The sequence below is a fragment of the Mus caroli genome, unplaced genomic scaffold (genome assembly GCF_978045245.1).
Source record: "Mus caroli unplaced genomic scaffold, Mus_caroli_1 scaffold_15, whole genome shotgun sequence".
Classification (NCBI taxonomy): domain Eukaryota; kingdom Metazoa; phylum Chordata; class Mammalia; order Rodentia; family Muridae; genus Mus; species Mus caroli.
In genome coordinates, this window is record NW_028227270.1 from 98,059,665 (window position 1) to 98,087,598 (window position 27,934).

At 38.7% G+C, this 27,934-nt stretch overlaps 1 protein-coding gene and 1 pseudogene across 2 annotated transcripts; one reads left to right on the forward strand and one right to left on the reverse strand.

Annotated features, from left to right (window-relative positions):
* Positions 1 to 5,543: 5,543 nt before the first annotated feature.
* Positions 5,544 to 13,444, forward strand: LOC110308281 (putative vomeronasal receptor-like protein 4; annotated as a pseudogene).
* Positions 13,445 to 14,946: 1,502 nt separating this feature from the next.
* On the reverse strand, positions 14,947 to 21,301 carry LOC110308557 (putative vomeronasal receptor-like protein 4). 2 transcript variants are annotated; one of them, XM_085831237.1, is made up of 4 exons: positions 21,226 to 21,250; positions 19,769 to 19,953; positions 19,604 to 19,667; positions 14,947 to 19,526 (listed from the first exon to the last, which is right to left on the reverse strand). In XM_085831237.1, exon 4 carries the CDS (start codon positions 19,142 to 19,144, stop codon positions 18,248 to 18,250), a length of 897 nt encoding a protein of 298 aa, XP_085687363.1. In that variant the 5' UTR covers positions 19,145 to 19,526; positions 19,604 to 19,667; positions 19,769 to 19,953; positions 21,226 to 21,250; the 3' UTR covers positions 14,947 to 18,247. The 2 variants fall into 2 exon arrangements, with proteins under 2 accessions (XP_085687363.1, XP_085687362.1); XM_085831236.1 differs by lacking the exon at positions 19,769 to 19,953 and having other exon boundaries at positions 21,226 to 21,301.
* Between the last annotated feature and the right edge of the window lie 6,633 nt (positions 21,302 to 27,934).

Below are 27,934 nucleotides of genomic sequence, written 5' to 3' on the forward strand. Positions count from 1 at the left end.
ATCAATTTATTGTCTCTGTCTCTCCCTCTGCTCTAATCTTAGTGACTTGCATGAGCTAGCGCATGCCAACAGCACCCCCCCCCCCACACACACACACAACACGTGCCAGAGGCTGCAGACCCTAGCTGCCCAGAGGACTTACATGACTGCTCTTTCTCCTCATTCCAAAGCATGGCATAAATGCTTTACTTCCTTTTCCTCTTGGGACCCAGAAGTCCCACCTGTACCTTCCCTCTAGCAACTGCGTCCCCACCCCCACCTTCTTTATTGACAACTCAAGAACCAATTATGGAACAAAACCTCAGCATAGAACCTCCACTTACACATACCAGAAACACAGATTTCTGTTGTTATAGAAAGATGCATAAAAAACTGATAAATATATTTAGAAGGAAAATACAGTGTCAATACTGTCTATTTAATTCTTTTTCTTATATACATTATCTTAATCCATACATTAAAGTGCAATAAATTATCCACATTCACATTTTATTATGGAGATAATTATTTCTCCTGTAAGTGGTTTTGAAAAAGAGATAAACTAGAAGAAATTTGAGCCAGAGATATTGGATTAAAATTTCACCTCTGTACTTTCTATTTGTGTGTACATGTGTGTGTGTGTGTGTGTGTGTGTGTGTGCATGTGTTTTTCTGACTGTATCTAGTGTACATGTGGTGCTGGGATTAATGCAGAATCTTGCACATGTTAAATGCAGAATTATATATATCTCAATCTCCAAATCATTTAAAAAATCTTTTTAAAGATTTATTTATGTCATGTGTGTGTCTTTGAGGGTGACCACATGTCTTGTTGCATGTGGAAGTCAAAGGATAGTTTTCAGCAGTCAGCTCTCCTTCTACTATGTGGGTCACAGGGATTAAACTCAGGTCCTCAGGCTTGGCAGCAGGTGCCTTTACCCCCAGAGCCATCTTGCTGACCCTCATGTCTCTCCTTATACTTAAAGGATTATTGAAAATTATGTCAGAAACTCCAAGTTGAGGCCAGCTTGATCTACAAAATGAGTTCCAGGACAGCAAGTGCTACCAAGAAAACACTGACTCAGAAAAAAAAAAAGGAAAGAAACAAAAGAAAAGAAATAGATATCAGAGGAAAATAGTCCTTGTTAGATCAGAAAATATAATTTCTAAAATTTCTATCTATCTTGACATATATAATGTACAACTTAGTTTCTCTGCACCTGGATTCCCCTGTTCAATAGAGGGTATAGAGATCCCTGCTTCCTCACAAGCTCTCATTTCTATTCGGGTTCTTTCATGTGTCAACTGGACATCTGTTTGGAGACACCATCAATCAGGACAAAGAGGGAGAACAGTCATTCATCTTTCAAGGAAACCCAGTGTTACTTCTCTTCAAGAACAAAAGAATAATGTCATCACATCAAATCTCATGCACACACATTTATTTACATAATTTTGCATCCAGGTTAGGAAGTTGCCTCCTAGGCACTAGAATGAAAATTGTCTGGAACGACCCCAGTTGGGCACATATAAGTTTCAGAAGTGGCCTCAATTTATTTTAGAGTAAGTAAGCATTGATTGTGGAATAAGGCCAAGGTTGAGAAGGCACTGATAATTCAAGTGCTGCATGGCATTTAGTGTGCAACAATGAAGTAATAAAAAGACCTTTACTACTGAAGTACACAGGTAAACAAGGAACACAAAACCTAAGTTTGGAATTTCCTCAGGAATCAGAACCCCAGGGTGCTGAGCATCATCTATTCTATTCCTAACAAGGGATCTAAGAAAGAGAAGCACTTGGTTTGTATGTGAGAGAAGTTGGTGCTGTACCAGGGAAAGAGGCTGGCACATTGGGAAGGTGAAAATAAGTAAGGAAATTGGGGAAACTCAGTACACAGAAACTTGGTTAGTTGTTCATTTTCTTACCTCACATTCTTCTTCTCAAAATAATTAAACTCTAATTAAGCTGGAAATAACTTGTGAGCAAAACAGATGTAGTAATTGTTTTAGAGAGGGCAGCTGTACTTCAGGGACTGAGGGCCTGCAGTGGCCTTCCTTCTCCTTGACACTGTGACAACATGAAACCTGAAGTCTGCAGTACCTGATGGCAGCCAAGAGCCCCACAGATCCAAACAGTACAAATATGACCTGGCAAGTGTCACCTTCCCAGAGCTGCTCCAGAGCCTGTCTGCACCACAGAAGTCCAGGTGAGTACATGGAGGTAAGATCTTAGATGCCCTCAGCTGTGTCATGGAGAGATTCACTAAAGCTGAAGTCTCGCTCTGATCAAGACAGGGAGTATTTGAGAGGCTCTGTGAGAGACTTGGGTCCTCCACATTCCTTCTGACCTTTACAAGGCTCATTCATGGGTTTAGAAAGATCACAAGATATAGGAATGGGACTGAAATGCTGAGGCATGGCCATACATCCTCAGGCAGAGTCAGGACAGAACTCTAGGTATGTCTTTGAGGTTATCGCCTTACCTTTTAAAAGGATTCAGTAAGACAGAGAAGATTTTCAGTTGTCTATCAAGCCCTGGAGATAACCATAATACACCCCAGTAAGGTCAGCACAAGAGACTGTGAGAAGATCATTGCTCAAGGGTAGCTTAGTTAACATAGGGAAACTCTGTCTCGAAAATAATGGCAAAAGAAAAGAAAAACCCTTGTGATTAGTTTGCCAGTGTTGTGATTTCTACACTGTCACAGGTCTTTGTAAGGTTGTACTTTTCAGTTTTGATGCATTTCCATTTTTGAAATACAGGCATGTTTCTTTTTATAATAACATAACTCCTAAGTCCATGGTTTTCCTTTTATACCTGTCCTCTCAATTATATCACATAATATTATACACATTTACCTTAACGATAGTCATTGTATGCCTGGTAGATAGAGAGAAGTATAATTCACTAACTGTAATAGTTACTATCACCATCTTGAGAACATTGCTATAAAGGATCCAGGCTATAAACTAGTACACCCTGAAAAAGTTCATCTTAATTTTATCCTAGTACTAAGCAGCAAATAGCAATACCTTTCTGTATTGTTTGTTTACTTGCTTGCTTGCTTTTAGAAAAACTCCATGAAAGGTTATAGCCTGCCTAAGGCTTTTGGGGACTCACTCTGTTTATGGTATCATCCATTTATCTAAACATAAGTGTATCCTGACTTTTAAATTAATTTTCTATCGCATTTCTCAAGATAACGTGGAAGATGATTCATCTCTCCTGTCTCTGACAATCCAGTTCAGTAGAAAGGAATCATGTATTGGAATATCAGAATCTCCTCTCAAATACAATTTAAAGTTTGGAAAGGGAAAAAGAGTACTAGAAAATGGGTAATTCCCAGGAAAGCAAGCATTAAATGAGCAGGAGAATGTTAACATTTTCTGTGAGAAGTTAGGATGAATTATTAGAGGGATTTTTAACAGAGTCTACTCTCTTACTAAACACTAAATAACAATTATGTTCATAAATGCTGATGTACTTGGTATTGATACATAAAACAGATTTCATTATGTGCAGATATCTAGGATGGCATTGGGATATCTAGGATGCACCAACACAACTGATAATTACCTCTTTGACAGAGGAGCAATTGAAATGCAATTTAAAGTCATGGACCCAAATATAGCATTATGAGAGTCACACTTTAGATCACCAAGACAGACATAAAAGCAATCCTGTGGAATCTACAGAAAGCAAAACAGGGAACAGAGGCATTCCAAGTACTCAGGAAACATAGGAACCCATAAAGACTATGAAATATCCAGTTTTCTCTTATTTTAGAATAGGTGTCCAAAGGTTAACATAAACTAAGTGATGATAATGGAGCTCCTGAACATGAAGAATAACATCCCAAAGAAGTTTACACCCTGGAGTCAGCTCAGATTCATATAGAATGAAGCAGCCTGCCTGACGCACAGATTGGAAAAGAAACAGGAGGAGAAGTGGGTTGTAAAGCAAACTGACATAACTACTGCTCACAAGGCTCCACAGAGGCAAATGCCACCATGACCTCTCAGATGGGAGAGTCACTGCTCACAACTGTGTGCCCCAAACTAGTGTGCTACATGCAGCCATATTGAGAAACCTTTACTCATAAATTACACTCATCAAATGGCAGCAGCTCACACCTCATGAATCCCCCTCTCCCATTCCCCTCATCAGCCCCAGTTGGTGCATGGCTGCTCCATGCTTCCTTAGGTGCCCTGAGGTGATTCCTTGGGGTCACAGATACCCTGAATCTGTGAGCAAAACAGATATAGTAATTGTTTTAGAGAGGGCAGCTGTACTTCAGGGACTGAGGGCCTGCAGTGGCCTTCCTTCCCATTGACACTGTAACAACATGAAACCTGAAGTCTGCAGTACCTGATGGCAGGTACTGCCACTGGGATCACAGCTCTATGCTAACTATCATCCTAGAGTACCACAGGGTTCTTCTTACCTCCACTCCAGGTGTAATCTGGTAGTTACATAAATTTTTCAACGTTTCTTTTGAGGATTCAGGGCTAACTATATGGCTTTATTTGGAAACGTTAAGCTATTTGACTTGACATTGAGGACTAACTTTAAAATGGGCAGTGACTGGTATATAAAGTGGATAATTAAAATTAATAATAACAATTTCAAAAATTATTTAACATGTAAAAATAATTAGTGAATATTTATATAGAGTGAAATCATAGAATGGTCTGTATATAAACTTTTAAAACATAAGATTTAGAAATTGGGGTTTGAGAGATGGCCTACTAATTAAAAGCACTGATTGTTCTTCCAGAGGTCCGTAGTTCATGTCCCATCTTTGAAATGGTAGCTCAGTACAATCTATAATGGGATCAGAAGCCCCCTTTTGTCATTCAGACATATGCATAAAAGCAGAGCACTCATATACATAAATAAATAAATCTAAAGAAAAGACGTAGAAGTTGAAATTTTGAGGCAAATGTAAATCTAGAAGTTGTTATTCTAATAAAGATGCAAGAAGAAAGAAATATCCAACAAGAGGAGGCACTGTGAAACGTATTACTAAGTCTGACAGATGTTACAGGTGTTGAGCAGCAGGGTTTCCCAGTGTCTGTGTGTGATGTGGGGAAGGAGGACAGGGTCAGCATGAGCTTTGGGAATTGCATAGGGAAATATGATGAAATACAAGGAAAAAGAGAGGAAGAAATTTTGGATGGGGAAATTTGGAGGTCAGTTCAACTATGCTAACAGTTAACAAGGACAATGCATACACACACACAGACACACAGAAACACAAACGCATACACACTCACATTTGAACAAGTCATTTTGCTAGTGTAGAGTTAAAAAATAAAAATCTTCTTTAAAAGTTTAGATTTGAATAGCCATCACCAAACTCACTTGTCAGAGCACACACAGCATCCCAGAGTCCACAGGGAAAGGAGGAGTTTCAGGGACCTCATCTGCAACATTACATGTGTCCATGGCTGCTTCATGAGTTCCACAAAATGCTATTATGCAAAATGTGTTTTTCAGATCCATGTCTGGGATTACTAATACTTTCTTGAAAAAGTGTTTGCATCCCCGAAACAAGTTTTTCTACGTAGGAAGTAAAAATGGTTTTGCAGTTTATTAAGGAAACAATTTTTCTCTTCATGACTATGGTTGGCATTCTGGGGAACATGTCTGTTTCTGTGAATTATATGTTCAGTTGGTGGGGAAGCCCTGAGAAGAAACCCATATACCTTATTCTCACTCACTTGTCTTTTACAAACATTGTACTTCTGCTTGCAAAAGGATTGCAAAAGACAATAACAGTTTTTGGTTTAAGAAACTTCCTGGATGACATAGGCTGTAAGATCATTGTTTACCTGGACAGAGTGGCCCGAGGCCTCTCCATCTGCACCAGCAGTCTCCTCACTGTGGTCCAGGCCATCATCATCAGTCCCAGAGCATCTGGGTGGAGCAGACTAAGGCCAAAGTCTGCATGGCACATCCTTCCATTCTTCTCATTCTTTTGGATACTCAATGGTTTAATAAGTATGAACCTAATCCATTCCATCACAAGTACAGGTCTGAATATGTCACAGCTTAGCAACAGCAACAACTATTGCTATTTTATGCCAGAAAGTCGAGAAATAAAATGGATTGTTCTCCCTCTCATGGTTCTGAGAGATGCAGTTTTTCAGGGTGCCATGGGAGGAGCCAGTGGCCACATGATATTTCTCCTCCACAAACATCACCAGCATGTCCTCTACCTTCAGAACTCCAAGCTTCTCTACAGAACTCCTCCTGAGCTGAAAGCTGCTCAAAGTGTCCTCCTTTTGATGCTCTGTTTTCTTTTCTTCTACTGGACTGATTGTGCTCTTTCCTTGTTTTTAAGTTTGTCACTGGGAGACAGTTCCTTGATGATAAATATTCAAAAGTTTTTGACCCTTGGTTATGCAATCTTTAGTCCCTTTGTGCTGATTCACAGGGATGGGCTTATGCCTGTATGTTGGCATCCTCATTGAAGAGAAGCTAAAAATATTTCTCTCCTTTATTTGTTTAATTAGTATGAAAGAACTCTCAGTTTTCCATTATTGTGGGTAAGCCAAAATCCCACAAGCAGTGTAAGCTTGTGTTTATTCTAAAACAATCTTTCTGGTGACTCAAGCCTTTTACTGAGTGTAATCTTAATAAATTATAATGATATAGAAATTTCATTGTTTATATTGCTACCGTTATAAAAACACTTTATATTTTAAACTTTTCAATATTTGTTTTCACTTGTTGTGTATCAACAGTTTGCATACATGTATGTCTGTGTAGCACATTCATGCCTGGAGCCTGCATCTGCTGGAGAAGATCATCAAATGACTGTGACTGACGGGCATTAAACACACGGCTCTGAAAAACAATGATTGTTAAAAATTGTGCCCGTGCTCTTCCTAAGAACAGCCATTACCCTTAAGTGCTAAGCTTTCTTTTCAGCACCAAGAAAGTAGCTTTAGTGAGGAGTTTTAAATCTGGTTTTATTACTAACATGACTGGAAGCATGCAGGTGAATTTGGTAGATCTTATCAAATTTCATAGTGATCAAATCATGTTTGTCCAATCCTTATCTTGTATCTGACCTTGTCATTGCTAAATATTACTACTATGTGGCTATTTTAGGCTACTTCATCAAGTCTGTAAGTATCAATCCCCAGAATATATTTTACTAGATTGTGAAAGAATGACATATACTGTACATTAAGTCAATAGGAACCCAATGCAGTTATCACAGAACTTCAATGCCCTGAAATATGTTATTGCTGTTACATTCATGAAGGTTCTCTGTAGGAATAAAGACTGCAGATAAGGGATAAACTCGATAGCAAATACACAGTAAAGTTTCATTTTATATCTAACTATAGTTTCTGTTTTGATTTTAAAATGTGGAATTTCCTTTTATAACTGACTGAAGTAGACCAAGGCTTGGCTGCACCTGCTCATTGTTAATGCCCAGGTTGAGCTCCACAGCACCATCCAACTCTTTATCATCAAAGAGGTGCAAAAGGATCTGATTCTGATGATGATGATGATGCTTACATGTGCCAGAAAGAAAGCAAAGATAAAGATTAATGATGTCATTGATATGAGAGAAAATGTTCATCTACCATTGGAGACTCAGAAGATAAGTGTGCATCTACACACTGTGATCCAAAGGCCATTTGGGACCTAGTGTCCTCTCCCTTTCTGGCCTGGGTAAAAAGAGCAGCACTGGTGATAGTGGATCCAGTGCACTGCTACATAGGACTCTTCATTGTCTGAGAAGCAGTGGTTTGGGAGGAGTTGTTGACATTATATTAGAAGTGATTCTCTTACCCTATACTCTGGCATTGCTCATCTATTTATTAAAATTACACTTTATGGATGAGCAGGACTGTTTAACAGTGTATTCCAGCACTTGAGAGGCAGAGGCAAGAGGACTGCAACTTTGAAGCTAGTCAGATCCTACTTGTGAGATTTTGTGTTTTGTGTTTGTTTAAAGGGAAAGATAATAAAATAGCCATGTCTCCTTATAGATAAATAAAACTTCCCTAATTTACTGAAACAGATGCTTATCAAGACCTAAGATTCATAGAGAACAAGAAAATAAATTAAGTACACATTAAAGTAGACAAAATACCAAATGTTCAGATCATAGAAAAGTTAATGAAAGTTGCAAGACAGAAAGACAAAGTTACTTACAAAAACTTATCCAACCAAATAACTGATTTCTCTATGGAGACTTCTATCAGAAAGACTCAAATTAGTGCTATGCAAGTTTTGAAAGAACATAGCTTTCAATCCAGACAACTATACCCAAGCAAACTGTCAATCATAATTTAGTGAGGAAGGAATGCTTTCCATATTAAAAACCAATTCAATTAATTTTTAGCACTAAACCAGCAGAGAATCTGGAAGGAGTCCTTAAGACTAATGGGAAGATTAAATACACTCAAGAGATCCAGAATATTTTATTAAAAGAAGTGTAATGAACCACTGCAAATCAACTAACTGCAGAAATAAGTGCACATTTTTCAATAATAATGATGATTATTTACAGCCCCAATAAAGAGACACAGACTAATAGGTTAGATTAGAACAGTATACATCTTTTTATAGCCTCACAAAACACACCTTGCTATTGGCTATATATCACTTTAGTATAACAGGATGGAAACGTGTTAGAAGAAAATGGATTCAAGAAGCAAGCAGGCACAAGTGTTTTCATATCTGACATTATAGGCTTCAAAACCAAAACTACTCAGAAGAGCTAATTTGAAAGGCACTGCATTCTCATTAAGTGGAATATTGACCAAGAGGATAGTTCATTTGTAAACATTCATGGGCTTAATGTAGGTACCCAAGTTTGTGAAAGAAACTTAAAATCACATATTGGTCATCACAGAGTGACAGTGGATGACTTATTACCACTCTCTCTGTCATCCAGATAAATCTGGAGACTAATAAAGCCATAAACCTAATGGACTTAAGAAATGTTTATAAACCATTCCATCCAACATTAAAGAATGTACTTTCTTCTCAGAAGCACATGGAACTTTCTCCAAAACTACACATTATGACAAAAAGCAACTCTCAACAGATTTTTAGGAGCATTGGATTAAAGCTAGATAGCAATAACAACAGCAGGCATAGAAGTAAGTATACCAACACATGGAAACTGGACAAATCACTATTGAATGGAATGTGGGTTAAGACAGAAACCAAGAATGAGAAAAGAAACATTTTAGAATTGAATGAAAATAAAAATATAACATACCCAAACCTATAGAATCCAATGTAGGTGACTTTTGGGGGTATCAGAATGTGTTTTGTTTTTATTGAAAATAGAATTCTTCTCTCATACACTGCATACAGTACAACATCACAGTATTTCCTCCCTCCTCTCTTCCCGGCTGCCCCCTCCTGAAACCTCCCTTTACCTCAGATCAACTTCACCTCCATTTTCACACAGTCTTGCCTATAGGACACTCTCAGGAATGCATTTTCTCAGTTGAGGTTACTCTTCCCCATGAATCCAGCATTGCTCTAGCAAATGTCCTGCTTATCTTTCTGTGGAAAGAAGGTCATGTGGGTTTTTTAAGTTTGGTGAGCTTCCCTAGGCTTGTGAGTCTCCTTGATCCATCCAGGAGGGAATAATTAAACCTGAAGGAAACAGTTATGCAGCAATGCCCCATGTTGCAATCTGGTGGTGTGAGGTACTTTCATAGAAGTTTTTGCAGAAGTGGTGGCTAGGTTGTGAGTTGAAGTCTCCTCTGGATTATAGCATCCTTTGAAAAAGAAATTTATCCCTTGTACTTCCTGGGACCATCATTAATGGTCTTTAATGCACTTGAAATTGTATTATTAATTCACTTATTCTTATAAGGTTCCCTAGCACTTTAGAAACAGCACCATTAATGACCAGAGGAGACCCCTCTGCTGTTAAGAGTTAGCTGCTCTCACTGGTCAGCTCCACTCTGTCCTGTAAGCTGAACCCAGATGAATGAGGTCCCCTGACATCTTCCTTTAGCATTTTCCCAATGCACATTGTTGCTGGGGAGCATGTGGGCCATACTATAGAAGCATGCTTTACACATTCAATGAATTGAGATAACATTCTCTTTATGTGAACCAGCAGCAGGTATTTAAGAATGCTTTATAGACCCATCTTCAACCCCAATCCACTCCTCACCCCCATCCCTGGACCTGTGGCCTGGGGCCAAGGTGGAAGACACCTAAGTGACACTATGATGGACAAATATGTGATGAATATATTTGACAGAGTACAATGTGGGGAGATGGGAGAGAAAGAGAAACGGAGGAGAACAGTTTGTGCACTGAGAGAGGAGGAACTAGCAACGTGAAGATGCTGAAGAAAAGGCCTATAATGAGGAGCCTGTGCAGTCACCTGGGGATATGATGATTTTTCTGTTTGTGCTGCAGCTGAGGGCCATGTCCGGTAGTTGGAATCTTTTTGATGCCATGGTGTCTGAGAGACATTTAGTAACTCATTTTCTGTGCTTTTGCCTGGGCCATTGGTCCAGGGGCAATTCTGCTCCCTGATAAACTGCTCTCAGTGGTTTGCACTGCCATCTGGGGTCATGGTGACATCCACACCCAGGCTGCCTCCAAGGGTTATGACCACAGGATCTCTATGACTCTGGACAAATACAGGAAAACTGAGAGGAGTCATCTGTGAGGTTCCAGTATTGATGGTATAGCAGACGCCAGAGGTCTTGAGCCAGACCTATGACGCGTTGTTATGAACATTTGGAAGTTAAGATATTTTGGCAAAGGGGTTTACACACCACAGCTCCCAGTACCACTACAATGAACGAATGTGAGATAGAGAGGCAGGAGAGACTGCCGAGCAGAGTGGTATAAGTGAGACAGATCTGGAGATGCTAGGGCAATGACAGGAGAAAAGGCCACAGGCGATAAAGGAACAGGTAACATCCAAAGGTGTTGGGGAAAATTTTAATTTTAACTGATTATTTTCCTTTGGGGGGTGAGGTTACAAGGGGTTGAGGATATAGAATGGTGGGAAATTAGTAGGCTTTGATGCATCATGTGAAACTCCAAATCAATCAATGAAAATTATGTTAAGAATCATTTTCTAGGCTCTTTCTTCTTCACATGCTTGCCTTGTGGGTCTAAGCAACTGTTAGATCTTTGGACTTCTATTCAAAACCATTACTGACCATTGTTGGGTTGTTGGACTACAGACTTACGGCCACCAGGAGCTGATCCTGTGCCACAGCGATCCATATCCCAAAAGCATTGGAAGAGAACTGACCTCCCAGGAATGCAGACACACCTATGAGCACAGGTAAGAACACTACTTCTGCTCAAATTCTTGGCCCAAGAGCGACCCACCCAGAGCCACCAGGACACAGGAACCAAGGAACAGCTGGGGAAAGGATCCTTCTGGTTTCCATCTGCACCCAGAACTGATCCTGGGCCACAACTCTCCATAACCAATTTCTCCAGGGAGAATTGGTCTCTCAGGAGAGAGACACATGCTTGCAGAAGAGATAATCCACAGTCAGAAACATCAAGACTAGCTAACACCAGAAATAACTAGATGGCGAGAGGCAAGGGCAAGAACATAAGAAACAGAAACCAAGGATACTTGGAATCATCAGAACCCAGTTTTCCCAACACAACTAGCCCAGGATACCCAAACACTCCAGAAAAACAAGACTCTGATTTAAGGGCACATCTCCTGATGATAGAGGACCTTAAAAGGACATAAATAACTTCTATAAAGACATACAGATGTGCACAGGTAAACAGGTAGAAGCCCTTAAATAGGAAACACAAAAATCTCTTAAAGAATTATAGTAAAACACAACCAAACAGGTGAAGGAGTTGAACAAAAGCATCCAGGATCTAAAAATGGAAATAGAAACAATAAAGAAATCACAAAGGGAGACAAGTCTGGAGATAGAAATCCTAGGGAAGAGATCAGGAGTCATAGATTTAAACATCTCCAACAGAATACAAGAGATATAAGAGAGAATCTCAGGTTCAGAGGATACCTAGGGAAGAGATCAGGAGTCATAGATTTAAACATCTCCAACAGAATACAAGAGATATAAGAGAGAATCTCAGGTTCAGAGGATACCATAGAAAACATTGACACAACACTCAAAGAAATTGCTCCCAACCAAAAATATTCAGGAAATCCAGGACACAATGAGAAGACCAAATCTAAGTATAATAGGTATATAAGAGAGTGAAGATTCCCAACTTAAAGGGCCTGTAATTATCTTCAACAAAATTATAGAAGAAAACTTCCCTAACCTAAATAAAGAGATGACCATAAACATACAAAAGGCCCACAGAACTCCAAATAGATTGGACCAGAAATGAAATTTCTTAGGTCACATAATAATCAAAACACCAGATGCAAAAAAAGAAAGACTATTAAAAGCAGAAAGGGAGAAAGTCAAGTAACATATAAAGGTAGGCATATCAGAATTACATCAGACTTCTCACCAGAGGCTATGAAAGCTTTAAGATCCTGGGCAGATTTCAGACAGATCCGCAAAGAAAAACAAATGCCAGCCTAGGCTACTATACCCAACAAAAACTCTCAAATACCATACACGGTGAAACAAAGATATTCCATGACAAAAAACAAATTTACAGAATATCTTTCCACAAATCCAGCCCTATAAGATAATAGGTGGCAAACACTAATGCAAAAAGGCAGCTATACCTAGAAAAAGCAAGGAAGTAATCTTCTTTCAACAAACCGAAAGGACCATAACCACAAAACATAAAAATAACATCAAAAATAACAGGAAGCATCAATCCCTATTCCTTAATATTTCTTAACATCAATAGACCCAATTCCCCAGTAAAAAGACAGAGACATACTGCATACATGCTGCATACAGAATATGCACCTCAGTGTCAAAGACAGAATCTACATCAGAGTAAAGGGCTGGAAAACAATTTTCCAAGCAAATGGTCCCAAGAAACAAGCTGGACTAGCCATTCTAATATGAAATAAAATCAACTTTCAACCAAAAATTTTCAAAAAGGATAATGTGGACACTTCATTCTCATCAAAGTTAAAATCTACCAAGAATAACTCATTTCGGAACATCTATGCTCCAAATGCAAGGGCACCAAAGTTTATAAAAGAAACTTTACTAAAGTTCAAAGCACACATTACACTTCACACAAAAAAAGTGGTAGAATTCAACACCACACACTCATCAATATACAGATCACAGAAACACAGACTAAACAGAAACACAGTGAAATTAACAGAAGTTATCAACCAAATGGTTTTAACAGATATCTATAAAACATTTCATCTTAAAACAAAAGACTATACCTTCTACTCAGCACCTCATGGTACCTTCTCCAAAAAGGACCATATAATCAGCCATAAAACAGGCCTCAACAGATATAAGACGATTGAAATATTTCCATGCATTATATCAGATCACCATATACAAGGGTTTAACTTCAATAGAAACAAAAATAACAGAAAGCCCACATACACCTTGAAGCTGAACAATGCCCTACTCAATTATAATTTGGTTAAGGAAGAACAAAAGAAGAAAATTAAAGACATTTTAGAATTTAATGGAAATGAAGGCACAGAATACCCAAATGTATGGGACACAATGAAAGCAATGCTAGGATGAAAACTCAGCTCTGAGTGCCTCCAAAAAAACAAACAAACAAACAAACAAAAAACAAAAATCAAAACAAAACAAAAAAAACCTGAAGAGAGCATACACACAGTTTAACAGCACACCTTAAAGCTCTAGAACAAAAAGAAATAAATACCCCCAAGAGGAGTAGATGGCAGGAAATAATCAAACTTAGGGTTGAAATCAACCAAGTAGAAACAAATAAGATCTATACAAAGAATCAACAAAAGCAGGAGCTGGTTCTTTGATAAAATCAACAGGATAGATAAACCCTTAGCCAGACTAATCAGAGGTCACAGAGACAGTATCCAAATTAATAAAATTGGAAATGAAGTGGGTGATGTAACAACAGAAACTGTGGAAATTAAAAAAGATTATCAGATTCTACTACCTTCAAAGATTTAATACCAATACTCTTCAAACTATTCCACAAAATAGAAACAGAAGAAACACTACCCAGTTCATTCTATGAAGTATTTCCCTTGCAGACAGAATGGTTTCTGTCTAATCAGAAACTTGTCACAATTTTCTTTCATAGAGGAATTCATAAGTATTTTTTCTACTTCTATTTGTTTAATGTTCTAAATAGATTTTTAAATTGTGGTTTAATGCACATTACTTTTAGCTTCAGAAGACATCAAGTATATTTAAGAGGTATTTAACTATTATAAATTATTTTGATGACTTAAAAATGTCAATGCTGAGTTGTATATTTTAAAATAAATCTTATTATTTACTAAAAAAAATAAATAGAATCATTTTTAAAAAGTACCTATCAGTATTACTATTTGTCCCTGTGTCAGTTTTTCACTCAATTTTTGTGATAATAAACTTTGTTCTTATTCTAAGTTGGGAAAGACAAAGAAAGAAAAGTGAAAAGAAAAGTGACTCAAAACGAGAAAGGCAACAGTGGTGTTCTTTAAAAGGCCACAGTGGTTCATGTACTTAATCCCAGCTATCTCAGGAGGCAGAGGTAGATGGATCTCTGATTTCCAGTCCATGTTGTTTTACATAATGAGTATCTACAGATACACAGAATAAGCCTGTCTCAATAATAATGATGACAATGATGATGCTTAGGAGTACCAGAAAGAAACAAAAGATAAAGATTAAAGGTCCCATTGATGTGAGAGGAAATGTTCAGATACTATCAGAGACTGCAGAGAATAAGTGTGTGGGCACGTGTGCACACACACACACACACACACATCATGGTACAAAGGTCTTTTGGGGTCATGTGCCCTGGGGCCAGTGCACTGCTACATAGGACTCTTCATTATAGACATTATAAATTAGCCAAACCTCCCACCCTGCCATTACAATTAATCTCTGAAATAATGAGCACTGCCATGTACAGCATTTTCCTGTTGTAAGTCTCAAACATCAAGTACTTTTGTACAATGATGCTTTAGAAAAGGAAATCTGGGGGAAAGACCCAACAATTTCTCATTTTGATAAGATTTGCCAAATGATTCCTGTACCTTAATACTTGTAAAAACAGATTTCTAGATGGACAATTAAATCACTTCATGAGGGCAGAGTGGAGAATGAGGTGTCCCTGTCACTTTAGGAGACAGTGAAGTTTAGTTCTCCTCAGAGCTTCAGTTTACCAGCATTGTTGTCTGAAAGGCAGTCATCTGCTATGCTACTGGGATGAGATTTGGTTTCAAAGAGAACTCAGAGATCTTTCAAACAGATGTGTTAGGAAAGTGACAAATGAGATTTATCAAAGTCTTCATCTCCCAGAGTGCATGGCAACATTCACCCTGATGTCCAGATCAGTGAATCAGCACAAGAGGCCTGAGAATTGCATGACCAAGGGTCAGAAATATTCAAATGTTTAGCATCAAGGAATTGTTTGCAAAGGAGAAACTTTGTATGCAAAAAATCCAATCTATCCATACAAGAAAAGAAAACAAACCAGGAGGAGGGCAGCAAGCAGCTCTCAGCTCAGGGGGAATTCTATAGAGAAGCTTGGAGGTAGAGGACATGTTGGTAGTACTTGTGGAGAAGAAATATTACATAGCCATTGCTCCCTCCATGGTTCTCTGCAACAGTGTCTCGTAGGATGATGAGACTGAGGAAAGTCTGTTTGACCTTCTGGCTCTCTTTAGAGAGTAGCTGTACTGAGCAATCTTACTCAGCATGACATTTTCATGCTGATTTCCTGGTGGAATGAGAGGCTTTTGAAACCTACAAGCCCACCCCTGGTGACCAGTTCCTCCAACAAGGCCAAAGCTCCTAATTTATGGTAAATTTGTGCACTCACCTCAACTCAGATGGAACAATTTCTTTGCACAATTTTTAACCTAACGTGGGTGAAGAGATATTTTTTTAATGTTATCCTGGGAATAGTGAAATGACAGGGAAAATTTGAAGATGAAAGCTGGCAAGCTCTATATACCCACAGCTTCATATTTCTGATTATATGAGGACCCAGCCACTAGCAGGATTCACAAATGGAGGTAGTTCTTTGAGAACCTAACCTGAAGCTAGAAAGAGGTTGAAGCATGCCTAAAACCCCAGATTTTCTCACCCTGAGAACAATTTTCATCTCATGGGTCAGATGGTAGGTACCCATGTGCTCAGGCATGAGCACTTCAAGTTTCCCAATAGCATACAGCAGCACAGACTTTCCAATTCCATCTAATCTAATGAGGCTATAATGCTGGTCTGAGTTTAATTGTAGTTTGTTTTCACTGAGCAGCTCTTGACCATATAAGATGAGTGAGAGGTTGATAATGTGGATGTTGGTATTGTTGGGGTGTGAGGCCATGATGCCCATGACAGATCGAGAAGCAGCTTTCTTCATCTCAAATCCTCTAGCTCCTTGGTCACCAAATCCAGTTCTCTATTGCCTGTGGTCTCTCTGCCATTGGTCTCCTTATTTTTTTCTCCTCTGCCACCTGAGGTTCTATGACAGAATCACCATTTTCTTCATGTTTCTTACTGGGCTGCAATGGAGCTTTGGCAGCTTCCTTCTTCTTGGCTGCCTTCTTCCTGGCCAGGTCAGAGGGCATGGTGATGAGACACAGTGGTAGTTACCCTTCTTTAAGGCGTGGGGCCTCTCCCCTTGGCCTCTTGAGCCTACCTTTGTAAACAAGAGACAGAATAGCTCTATACAAAGAAAACCTCATTAAACCTAATTTTTTAAAACACATGTATTGGACTGACCAGGTAGCTGCATTTGTGCTTGCTGTTGTCTAACTAATAAAGTTACAGCTAGCCATTAACACCATCAGAAATCTGAGAAGGATAAATTTGGACAAGGATCATAGTCCAAAAGGCCTCTGTACCCATTAAAATGATGGAGACTTACCTAGGTGGTTACCCTAGGTTCCCCCAGAGTGGTCTTTGACACAGGAGAGCATTAAGACTTCTGTCATCACCCAAGGCTTTATTAGCTCTAGCTGCCAGACCCAGAAGATCTGAGAGACTTTCTGTGGATGAAGAACTTGAAAGACTGGCCTATATTCATAAGGCAAAGAGGGGCAGACAATTCTCCAGTGTCCTACTTGTTCATATTTGGGCAGGGTTCTTGTGTTTACATTTAAGTTTACATTTTGTCAAGACTTTAAAAGTAATTAAAAGATATATTGAAGAGCTGCTAACAGGATAACAACCAAAAAATAAAAGCACAACCTCAAATGTGAGGAAAGGGTATGGGAAAGGGTTTTATTTTAAGGTAAAAAACACAAGTAGAGGTCAAGTCTATACATAAACAAGCAATAATTGTCTGTGCTGCTAGTATAAGTGGATAAAGCAACTCAAAACAATATTTGGGTCTCTGCATAAAAGTTACAGAAACAAAAGAAGCAGTTTAGTCATATCATAAGATGTAGAAGGTCATGTCGTACATTTCTGTATTGGGGGGTAAGTGAGTAAAGCCAGCTGAAAACTTATCATTCAGGGACTGGAGTCAGATACATATTGCTAGTGGGTAATAACATGCATGTCCAGCATAAATTAGAGTTTCTTTAGCAATCACAACCACATGCCAATGACTTTCATGTTGTGGAATTCATATACAGTATATATTCTTACCAGTTCTTCAGGGCTTGGAACCCTGTAATGCCAAGCACTTGGTTTATTCAGTGAATTTGCTTTTTTCGCTGGTCAAGTCCTCTTTGTGAGAGACATTTCAGATAAAGTATGCTTCCTGGCATTCCTCTTCACTTGCTCATTGGTTTAGAACAGCCTCTTGCACATAGCGAGTGCTTTGCAAATAAGTAGTGGAGTCAGTGATCATGAAAGAGCAGTAGAAGAAATACAAAGGCAGGAGAAGTTTGTGGGTCCTTATAAGCATAAAATCTAGCATGAAGAACAATAAAATTATAATTGTGGGTGGGTGCATGTCTTCTTGCATTACCCTATGAGGGATACAGCAAGATAAATTACATGTTACAATCAGTGCAATAGTGGGATAGTGAGCATCCCTGCTCACTTCCTAGAGCCTGTACCATTCTTCAGTTACCTAGCATGAGCTACATGGAATGAAAAATCTATTTTCTTAATCAATATAATGTTATGATACATTAGCACAGCAAGGCAAAGCCATTTTGGTGTATATAGCACTAGATCATATAGACGTGATGTGAAAAGAATTTTATTATTTCTCAGGAGACACTGCAGATCTTAGCAATATGGACATCCCAGATAATCAGGATAAAGGGGCTAAGACCAGCATAGCTAAGTACTAACAATGCTTTCATATTTGGTATTGTGATATCATTTTTCACTGTAGAACCTATATATAAGGAGAAAATGAAATCTGCCCAATAAAAGAAAAGGAAACATGCCATGAGAGTGAGAACCCTCTGAGTAGCTCTGATTTCTGGCCTAGAATTATTTGCAGACCTGGAACTGTGAAGATAGAGGACACGGACATGATGTTTGTATAGATGTAGAGCCATTGACCCACTGCTCCATCCCATGAGACTCTGGAAAATGACATCACGAAGAGCCATGAAAGAGAGAAACAGCCACTTAACTGTGTGCTTGGATGGTAGCATATAGCAATATCCAGTAAACATCCCAATTTCAGACCTATTCATGCTACTGCCTGCTGTGATATAGTGCAGCAAATTGGAGCTTATGAGGGAATTAAAGATCCAAAAGAGGAAGAGAAAGGCAAGAACATGCAGTTTGAGTTTTCTCCACAGTGTAGTCCTGGGACTGATGGTGACAGCCTGGACCATGCTGAGGAGACAGGTGGTGCAGATGGAGAGGCCACGAGCAACCCTTTCTAGATAAACTATAGTTTTACAACCAACATCACTTAGGAAGTTTCTGATGTAAAAAATTGTGGCTATGTTTCTGACTCCTATACAGTAAATAATGATTGTGTTTACAAAAGCCAAGTGGATGAAAATCACATCTATATTTTTGTTCTCAGAACCCATAATGAAAGTATATACATGTCTCACAAATAATATGATGTTTCCTAAAACTCCAAATCCAGTAAGTGAAATGAAAATTATTCCCTGGAAGAGATCACTCCAAATTATCTTCATGGTTAAAACTAGGAAAAACTTGAGAAGGCTAAGGAAATAAACATGATATAGTTAATGCCTGTGCATTTTCTGTTTTCTTTAATGAAATGTAGAGTGTATTATGTAAATACAGAATTCTTTGCTACAGATGCCTAATTTTGCTCTTGGACCTTCTGTTCTTGGTTCTACTCACATGGAGACAATGATAATGATGATGATGACAATTGGACATGAGCACCATGCTGATGCCTCTCAGCCTTCACAGAACGCAGTTCTTTATGTCCTTCATCTCTAAATTTTTTTCTATGGGAAACTCGAACAATGGACTCCATCATTCAGTTTCCAAGCCATGATACGTATGCATCGCCTTAGATTCCTCCCTTCCCAGATCCTCTTGGAAGACCTGTAGAGATTTGTCCCTTAAGTAGCACATTGCACTAATGAAAAAATGAAGGTAATCCAAAGAATGGCAATACTTACCCAATTAGGGTTGCTTTCCAGGGAAAATTATGTGAATTTTCTTTGTCTCCAACTCCAAATTGACCTTGGCAATAAGCAACACATAGATTAATTAGATGCTGTTTACCAAATTTATCTCTGAATTACTTTTAACTCCTCCTAAGCCCATGAAATACTGGAACTTACCCTGTGATAGGGTATAAGCATTGTGACAGTGGTACTTGTAATGTTTCTCTGTAATCTGATTTACAGCTAGGATCCTTCATAGTCAGTGCTGCCCAGAGTTCACACTTGTATCGCCTACAATTTCCCTGAGTCTCAGGACTGTGGTGTCTGTTTGTCTGCTTCTATTCACTGTATGCCGAGGAGACCTGACAGATGCGTTAGTACATCAGTTATCTTGTATTTTTAAATTTTTTGAGATATCAATAATACATACTGAAACGAGGAAGTTTGTTTTCTTTCCTGAATAGCCTCACTCCCAGAGTTCAAACATTATACATTTTCATCTATTCTGGAACTGCCAGAGCAAAATTTATATTTTATTTCTTTTTAATGCTGGTCATTCTTTTGTGTATTTATATGCTTCATTTGCATATATGTCTGTGCACTACTTGTGTGCCTGGGGCCTGCAGAGGCCAGAGAGAGGCCTTGGATCCCTGCAACTGAAGTTGCACATGGTTGTTAGCTGCTATATGGGTGCTAGTAATTGAATCTAGGAATTTTGCAAGAGCAGTGAGTGTTCTTACCTCTTGAGCCTTCTCTTCAGTCCACGTATGTACATTTTTAAATAGCTTTCACAAGCTTCTTCCCTCCACTATGCTAGAATAAATAAATTCAGTCTGTGCTCAACCAGTTAAATAATGGTTCTGATGTGGTGAAAGGTCATATATAGTCTAGAAGTTTAGGGAATATTTAGATAGAAATGTCAGGATTCACCAGAACATGCTTTGTGACCAACCACTGTGAATTAAAGTTTTGGATTTCCTGATTCATATTTATCACTTTGAGAGTATTATTTTGGCTTCATTAAAAGCTATTTTTATATAAATTATGTTTCTTACAATATATGTATATTTTAGAGAGTCAATGATCTAGCACACATAATAATTAGAGAAGTGTCAATTTTCTAAAATAGGTTGTTCGAGTTAATAAGTAAGCTCATAGCTGTTTTATCCACAATCATCATGCTCCATGGTTTACATTAGGTGTATAAAAGAAGAAATTCACAATAAATGAAATCATGGTCAAGAAAGAAAGTCTATTCTATCTACAAAGGACTGAAGTCACCATAAGTTGCAAAGTCCAAATCAAAGTCCTCAGTCATTGGAGGCAAATCACACGGATTGTACAGAAGCTAAGGGAGCAAGAGCTTCCTATTCCAGGCTGCACTGTAGGTGCCTCTGCCTCCTACCATTCCCTGTCCTATGTAAGGATCAGATCACTCCCAGTGAAAACATAGAGTGTCCTTATGGATCCTGAGACAATTCTGGATTGCATGTAGGGAATGATTTACCATCTTCTCCATGAATCCTGTCACTGAGTAGACAGGGCATCCACATCCTTCTCCCTGATACATCAGACCTCCACAAATTTCTTTCAGTCTCAAGGAGCCCCATCCACCATGACATGGCAGCACTCACCTGTGCAGTCTGTGCAGGGCTCAGTGTGGGTGTCCTCAAAGTACATCCAAGCCCTGTTTATTAACCTCAAATCCTTGTGCTCAAGCAAGGTGTCAGGATATACCCACTATGATTTGGTTTAATCAGGGGAAAAGGCTCTTCTGTCTTTATCCCTGAGGGCAGCTCTGCCTTTTCCCTGGTGCTCTGTCATTTGCTGTACCTAGAAACACTATGATCCTAATTAAAGTATTTTCAGTAAGGAGAAGGTTGATGAACAGTGCCCAAAGGTTTCTGGCACTTTGGACATAACTCCAGTCTTGCCTTGTTCCCTCCTCGAACTCCCAAATGGAGGACTGCTTTGGTAATCCAAAGTGATCACTGCTTGAATATTTTTAAGCATATTATTTAGTAATAATAAAGTCTCATTCAGTACTACAGCCAAGAACAATCTTCAGTGTCATGTTCAGACACAGTAACTAGGAGACTGTGGATCTGCTCTGCTCTCAGCACTACTTTGAATGGCTGCTACATGCTCTATAGTTGCTCCTAAGTATTTTAGAATTTATATTCTTTTCTTCAATTTTTTGGTAAAATGTATTTTGATAATTTCCTTCTCCCATCACCTTGCATATTTTCCATACACACCTTACTTTATGTTTGCTCTTTTATGTTATGCTCCTTCCCCCCAAGAAAATCTCCAAAGCTTAAAAACCACAAAAAAAGAAAATCAAAGGAACCAAAGAATAAATCAAAGTGGGGGGAGCTCAAACACAACAGAACAAAATACCATGGACCATACCACTCGGGTATGGGGGTTTCTGGAATGAGGGTCTTCGAAGCTAGGTGAATAAGGAATTAGTGGTGACAAACAGAAACAAACACAGAGGCAGTTTGATTCTGACTGTATTTTGCAGCTGTCAAGCAGGGATTTTTATATATTTAAAGAACAAATATCACCACTCTTAGAAGATTTGTTCAGTGAAGCAATCACAAATATCATCATCATCATTTGGCACAGTAAAGCACAAAATTCAAGCAAACATTACAACTCAGAAATGATGTATTCTGTGAATCACAAACAGAACAGGTGACATCATGATTAATAGAAATCATCCAAGTGTAACAACTCTGTAAGGGTGTAGTCATCCAAGGCTAGAGGCATATTTCCAAGAGCAGGTGAATAAATCTTTATGGTCACTAATTGTTTAACATCTAATGCCTGATCTTTTATAAATCTTCAACGTATAAATTTAAACAATTTTAATTCTTTTTATTTAAGGCTTTTTGACCATATGCCAAAGCCCACCTTCAATAACACACAAGTAGCCATATGAAATTTCATTATTGGAAAGTTTTTATCTATCATGATACTGTTATATAATTTTGTAAATGATTTATAAGTGAAGCATTGGTTTACCCAGAGTTAAGATCATATTAGTGACCTCATCTTAAGGAATGGTTTCTTACCCATTATTCTAACTTAAGATCTTGGCCTATGCTACCAGGAACATGTAAATAAGAGAAGGAATAAAAGAAAACAAAACAGATAGATTGTCATGAGAACTACGGCTCAATATTTTGTTCTGGCAAAAAGTTCCAAAACCAGCTCCAGGAGACCTCCTTCTTTTGAAGTCTGACCTTAGTCTGTGGAACTTGTCACACAGATTCTACTGGGGTTGGTGTGGCATCTTCTCCCTTTTTTATTTTTAAATTGAAGTCCATAAATATCTCTTTTGGCTATGGAAATGGAAGAAAAGATTAATTGGCAGATGATTGGAAAAATAAGGAGAAGAAGAATTATTATTCCTATAGCCATGGTGACAACAATGATCCAATATAGCCAACTAATAGGGCTTAATGACCATAAACGAAAGCTAATACACTGAGCCAAATTTCTATATCAGTAAATTTAACATGTGCTTTGCTCATAGTGTAGATTTGGGCTTGTAATAGAGCCATATTATGAGTGATATCATTGTCTTTACAAATTCCTAACAAATGATTTTTAGAAAAATTCCAATTATGTCTTTCATTATAAGGTAATGGCATTACATGTATGTACCGAAAGCTGGCATGGCACTTGGTAGACAGCTGAACTTTAATATTTTCTACTTCTTGTCCTAGTGCCAAAACTACATCCTCTAAAGCATCAAGTTTTACTTCTTATTTGTTATCTATAATTCCTTGCCTTGCAAGTGTTAAAAAGACATTTTTATTTAAGTCATCAACAAAATGTGCAGTCTTTATATCTGAGTCTAAGGTGACTGTTGAGACTATAAGTGAAGTAAGGATGGCTATTAGAGCACTGCAGAACTTAAGCAACAGGGTTCTCAAGCGAAAGGAGCAACAACAATAAATTGGAATCAGGAGACGTGAAAGGAGGAGACAAGACAAGAAAATTCTGTTCAAGTCTCATTTACTCTAGGGAAACAGAGGGCTTATAAAGGTGAAAACCACAAATGGCATTTGCCCAGGTGCATGGGCCAAACCGGCGTTATCACGTAGTTACATATTAACGTAAATCGAATGTCCTCATTGTAAAATGTCTGGAAAGGAATGTCCTCATTGTAAAAGGTCCTGAGTCAATTACAGAAGCAAGATAGTCGAAAAAAGAAAAGAATATTAGTTAATAGATGATGGTCCAGGGACAAGATAGAGCCTGTGTTGCCAGGGGGTCTTCAGCCCCAACAAGTCCCCCCCTTTTTTGTATACAGAAACAAGGCATACTTAGAATGGCAACGTCTAAATTAGCTTGATCCTAAAGACTCCCAGGGGACTGTACCTGTCTTAGTTCAGAGAGGTTCCAAGGACAGTCACACCCAGAATGGTCTAACCTGTAATAGAGGAGACTCCAAAAGCTTAGTGGGGTTTCCTGTCTTAGGTTGCCATTCATATTATGGGCAGCTTCCTCCTCTCAGTTGCCCATCACTGGATAGCCAGTCCATCGCATTGGAAAGGAGAAGGGCCAAGCTTGAGCTGGGTTGTTTCAAGGACCGTTTGCAAGAATTTCATCAAAACCTTCTCCCAGAACTGACATTGACAGCAGATGGTAATAAATCTCCAAGGGTTGGATCTTAATTGCATCTATTTGTCCCTTAACAAAGGCCATAATACTATTAAAAGAAAAGGTCCTAGCAATAGTAGAATTAGTAAGTCAAGCACTGGGTCAAGGAAGGGGAGAAGGTAGGGAAGAATTCCATTCCAGGTGCTCCCCATGGGGTTATTGAAGAGATTTGGAGCCTTAACACATGCTCTAACATTTGTTTGAAATACAAGTCCTGTCCTAATTTTATCTTTTGCTAACATATCATCATAGAGAACTACAGCTAACTTTCAACTGTCTCTAAAAATATTCAGAACCAGCCTTCCAAGTGAAGACTGTTATTTCCAATATTGGATTAATTTCTAGACAAGTCCATGATTGAGTCAGAATAACTGGTCACATTAAAGAAGAGAGAAGAGTCATCATAACTTCTCTTTTTGATCAAGGTTTTGAAGGCAGTTTCCACAGGCTCCATATTCTCTGTCCCACAAGGTCTAAAAGCTTGAAGCAAGGCAGCTTGTCCAATCTGGGATATAGGCAATCAAAAGTGGGTCAGGAACATATGTCCAAAACAGCTTTCCTGTCACTATTGTCAGGGCACTCAGGAAGCTCACAGGTCAGCATCATACTTTGTCCCAGCATCAGCATGAATCACCAGTCACTCTGGCAACTAGCACGTTCGCTCAACATCCTGCAATAAAACAAACAAACAAACAAACAAACAAACAAACAAACAAACAAACACGCTGTCTTTCCCATATTAAAAACCTGATCAGGACCATGACAAATATTTAAATTCTATATCCACATATTTAGAACTCCACATTTGGAAAATCTTATCACTTGAATCCTTGTTTATCCTACAAATTTGTAGCATTGCTGGATAGAACCTAAACTGTATTCTAACTTATTCCTTCCTTTTTATTTTATTTTGTTATATTTCCATCCTGTAATTCCAAATTACAAGGGGCTAAATCAATGCATCTTACCCATATCTTATGTACAGACACTTGGAAATATTTGTGTATTACCCATGTCACGTACACTAATACTCCAGGAACATGTTGCTTCAAGTGTTTTAATATATCAAACATTAGTGGTGTTTCAACTTTTATTATGTCTCTGATATATCTTTAAAATTTCACTCATTTTATGTGCATGTATGTGTATATGTCTGGGCATAAACATTTGCCATGGTGTGCATGTGGAAGCTGAAGGACAATTCCTAGTAATTGGTCCTGACTTTCTACAATATAGTTCCAGGATGGAATTCAAGTTGCCAGGCTAGACAGCTTTCCTTGTAACCCATCTCACTGATTCAGTTTTCCCTACTGTTTTCCCCTTTGGTAAGCAAAATGACTCCTAGGAGTGCCTTTTCTCTTCTAATTTGTGTGTGTTTGTTCCACCACCTTAATATTTCCTGGGTTATATTTGAACCGTAAGCTGATTCTATACTCTAATATTAAATGTCATTTTAGGCTTCAATATTACATTAAACTGCATGTTTTTCCATTTACAGTCCAATAATTAAAGCTGAACCACCCAGAGATGTCTAAAACAGTCTCTTGTTGAAACAAAGTTATCTAGTAGGTGTAGCCTAGAAAGTAGCTTTGAAACATTGGGTTGCACTCAAACAAGAGATCTGAGTTTTGATTCCTGACATCTAAGGGAAGACTGGGTTTGTTCTATATGTGTGGATACTCTATGGTAGATTACACTAAAGAGAACAATTTGCTACTGTGTATTGCAGTGGGATTAGGGAAATCTGTGAACCTGGAATCTTGTAGTAATCTCTTTCAACAAAGTTGATTGTGGACTGAAATGAAATCACTCAGATTCTGTTTGTCATGGATACTGTATTGTTTTAGGAGTTCTGCAGTCACTTCTTTTTTTTTAAATTTTTTTAAAATATTTTTTATTACATATTTTCCTCAATTACATTTCCAATGCTATCCCAAAACTCCCCCATAGCGCCCCCCACTTCCCTACCCACCCATTCCCATTCTTTTGGCCCTGGCATTCCCCTATATTGGGGCATATAAAGTTTGCAAGTCCAATGGGCCTCTCTTTCCAGTGATGGCCGAATAGGCCATCTTTCGATACATATGCAGCTAGAGACAAGAGCTCCGGGGTACTGGTTAGTTCATAACGTTGTTCCAACTATAGGGTTGCAGATCCCTTTAGCTCCTTGGGTACTTTCTCTAGCTTCTCGATTGGGAGCCCTGTGATACATCCAATAGCTGACTGTGAGCATCCACTCCTGTATTTTCTAGGCCCCTGCATAGTCTCACAAGAGACAGCTATATCAGGGTCCTTTCAGCAAAATCTTGCTAGTGTATGCAATGGTGTCCGCGTTTAGAAGCTGATTATGGGATGGATCCCTGGATACGGCAGTCTCTAGATGGTCCATCCTTTCATCACAGCTCCAAGCTTTGTCTCTGTAACTCCTTCCATGGGTGTTTTGTTCACAATTCTAAGAAGGGGCACAGTGTCCACATTTTGGTCTTCATTCTTCTTGAGTTTCATGCGTTTAGCAAATTGTATCTTATATCTTGGATATCCTAAGTTTTGGGCTAATATCCACTTATCAGTGAATACATATTGTGTGAGTTCCTTTGTGATTGTGTTACGTCACTCAAGATGATGCCCTCCAGGTCCATCCATTTGGCTAGGAATTTCATAAATTCATTCTTTTTAATAGCTGAGTAGTACTCCATTGTGTAGATGTACCATAATTTCTGTATCCATTCCTCTGTTGAGGGACATCTGGGTTCTTTCCAGCTTCTGGCTATTATAAATAGGGCTGCTATGAACATAGTGGAGCATGTGTCCTTTTTACCGGTTGGGACATCTTCTGGATATATGCCCAGGAGAGGTATTGCTGGATCCTCCGGTAGTACTATGTCCAATTTTCTGAGGAACTGCCAGACTGATTTCCAGAGTGGTTGTACAAGCTTGCAATCCCACCAACAATGGAGGAGTGTTCCTCTTTCTCCACATCCTCGCCAGCATCTGCTGTCACCTGAATTTTTGATCTTAGCCATTCTGACTGGTGTGAGGTGGAATCTCAGGGTTGTTTTGATTTGCATTTCCCTGATGATTAAGGATGTTGAACATTTTTTCAGGTGCTTCTCTGCCATTTGGTATTCTTCAGGTGAGAATTCTTTGTTCAGTTCTGAGCCCCATTTTTTAATGGGGTTATTTGACTTTCTGGAGTCCACCTTCTTGAGTTCCTTATATATATTGGATATTAGTCCCCTATCTGATTTAGGATAGGTAAAGATCCTTTCCCAATCTGTTGGTGTTTTTTTTGTCTTATTGATGGTGTCTTTTGCCTTGCAGAAGCTTTGCAGTTTCATGTGGTCCCACTTGTCAATTCTCAATCTTACAGCACAAGCCATTGCTGTTCTATTCAAGAATTTTTCCCCTGTGCCCATATCTTCAAGGCTTTTCCCCACTTTCTCCTCTATAAGTTTCAGTGTCTCTGGTTTTATGTGAAGTTCCTTGATCCACTTAGACTTGACCTTAGTACAAGGAGATAGGAATGGATTGATTCGCATTCTTCTACATGAAAACAACCAGTTGTGCCAGCACCATTTGTTGAAAATGCTGTCTTTCTTCCACTGGATGTTTTTAGCTCCCTTGTCGAAGATCAAGTGACCATAGGTGTGTGGGTTCATATCTGGG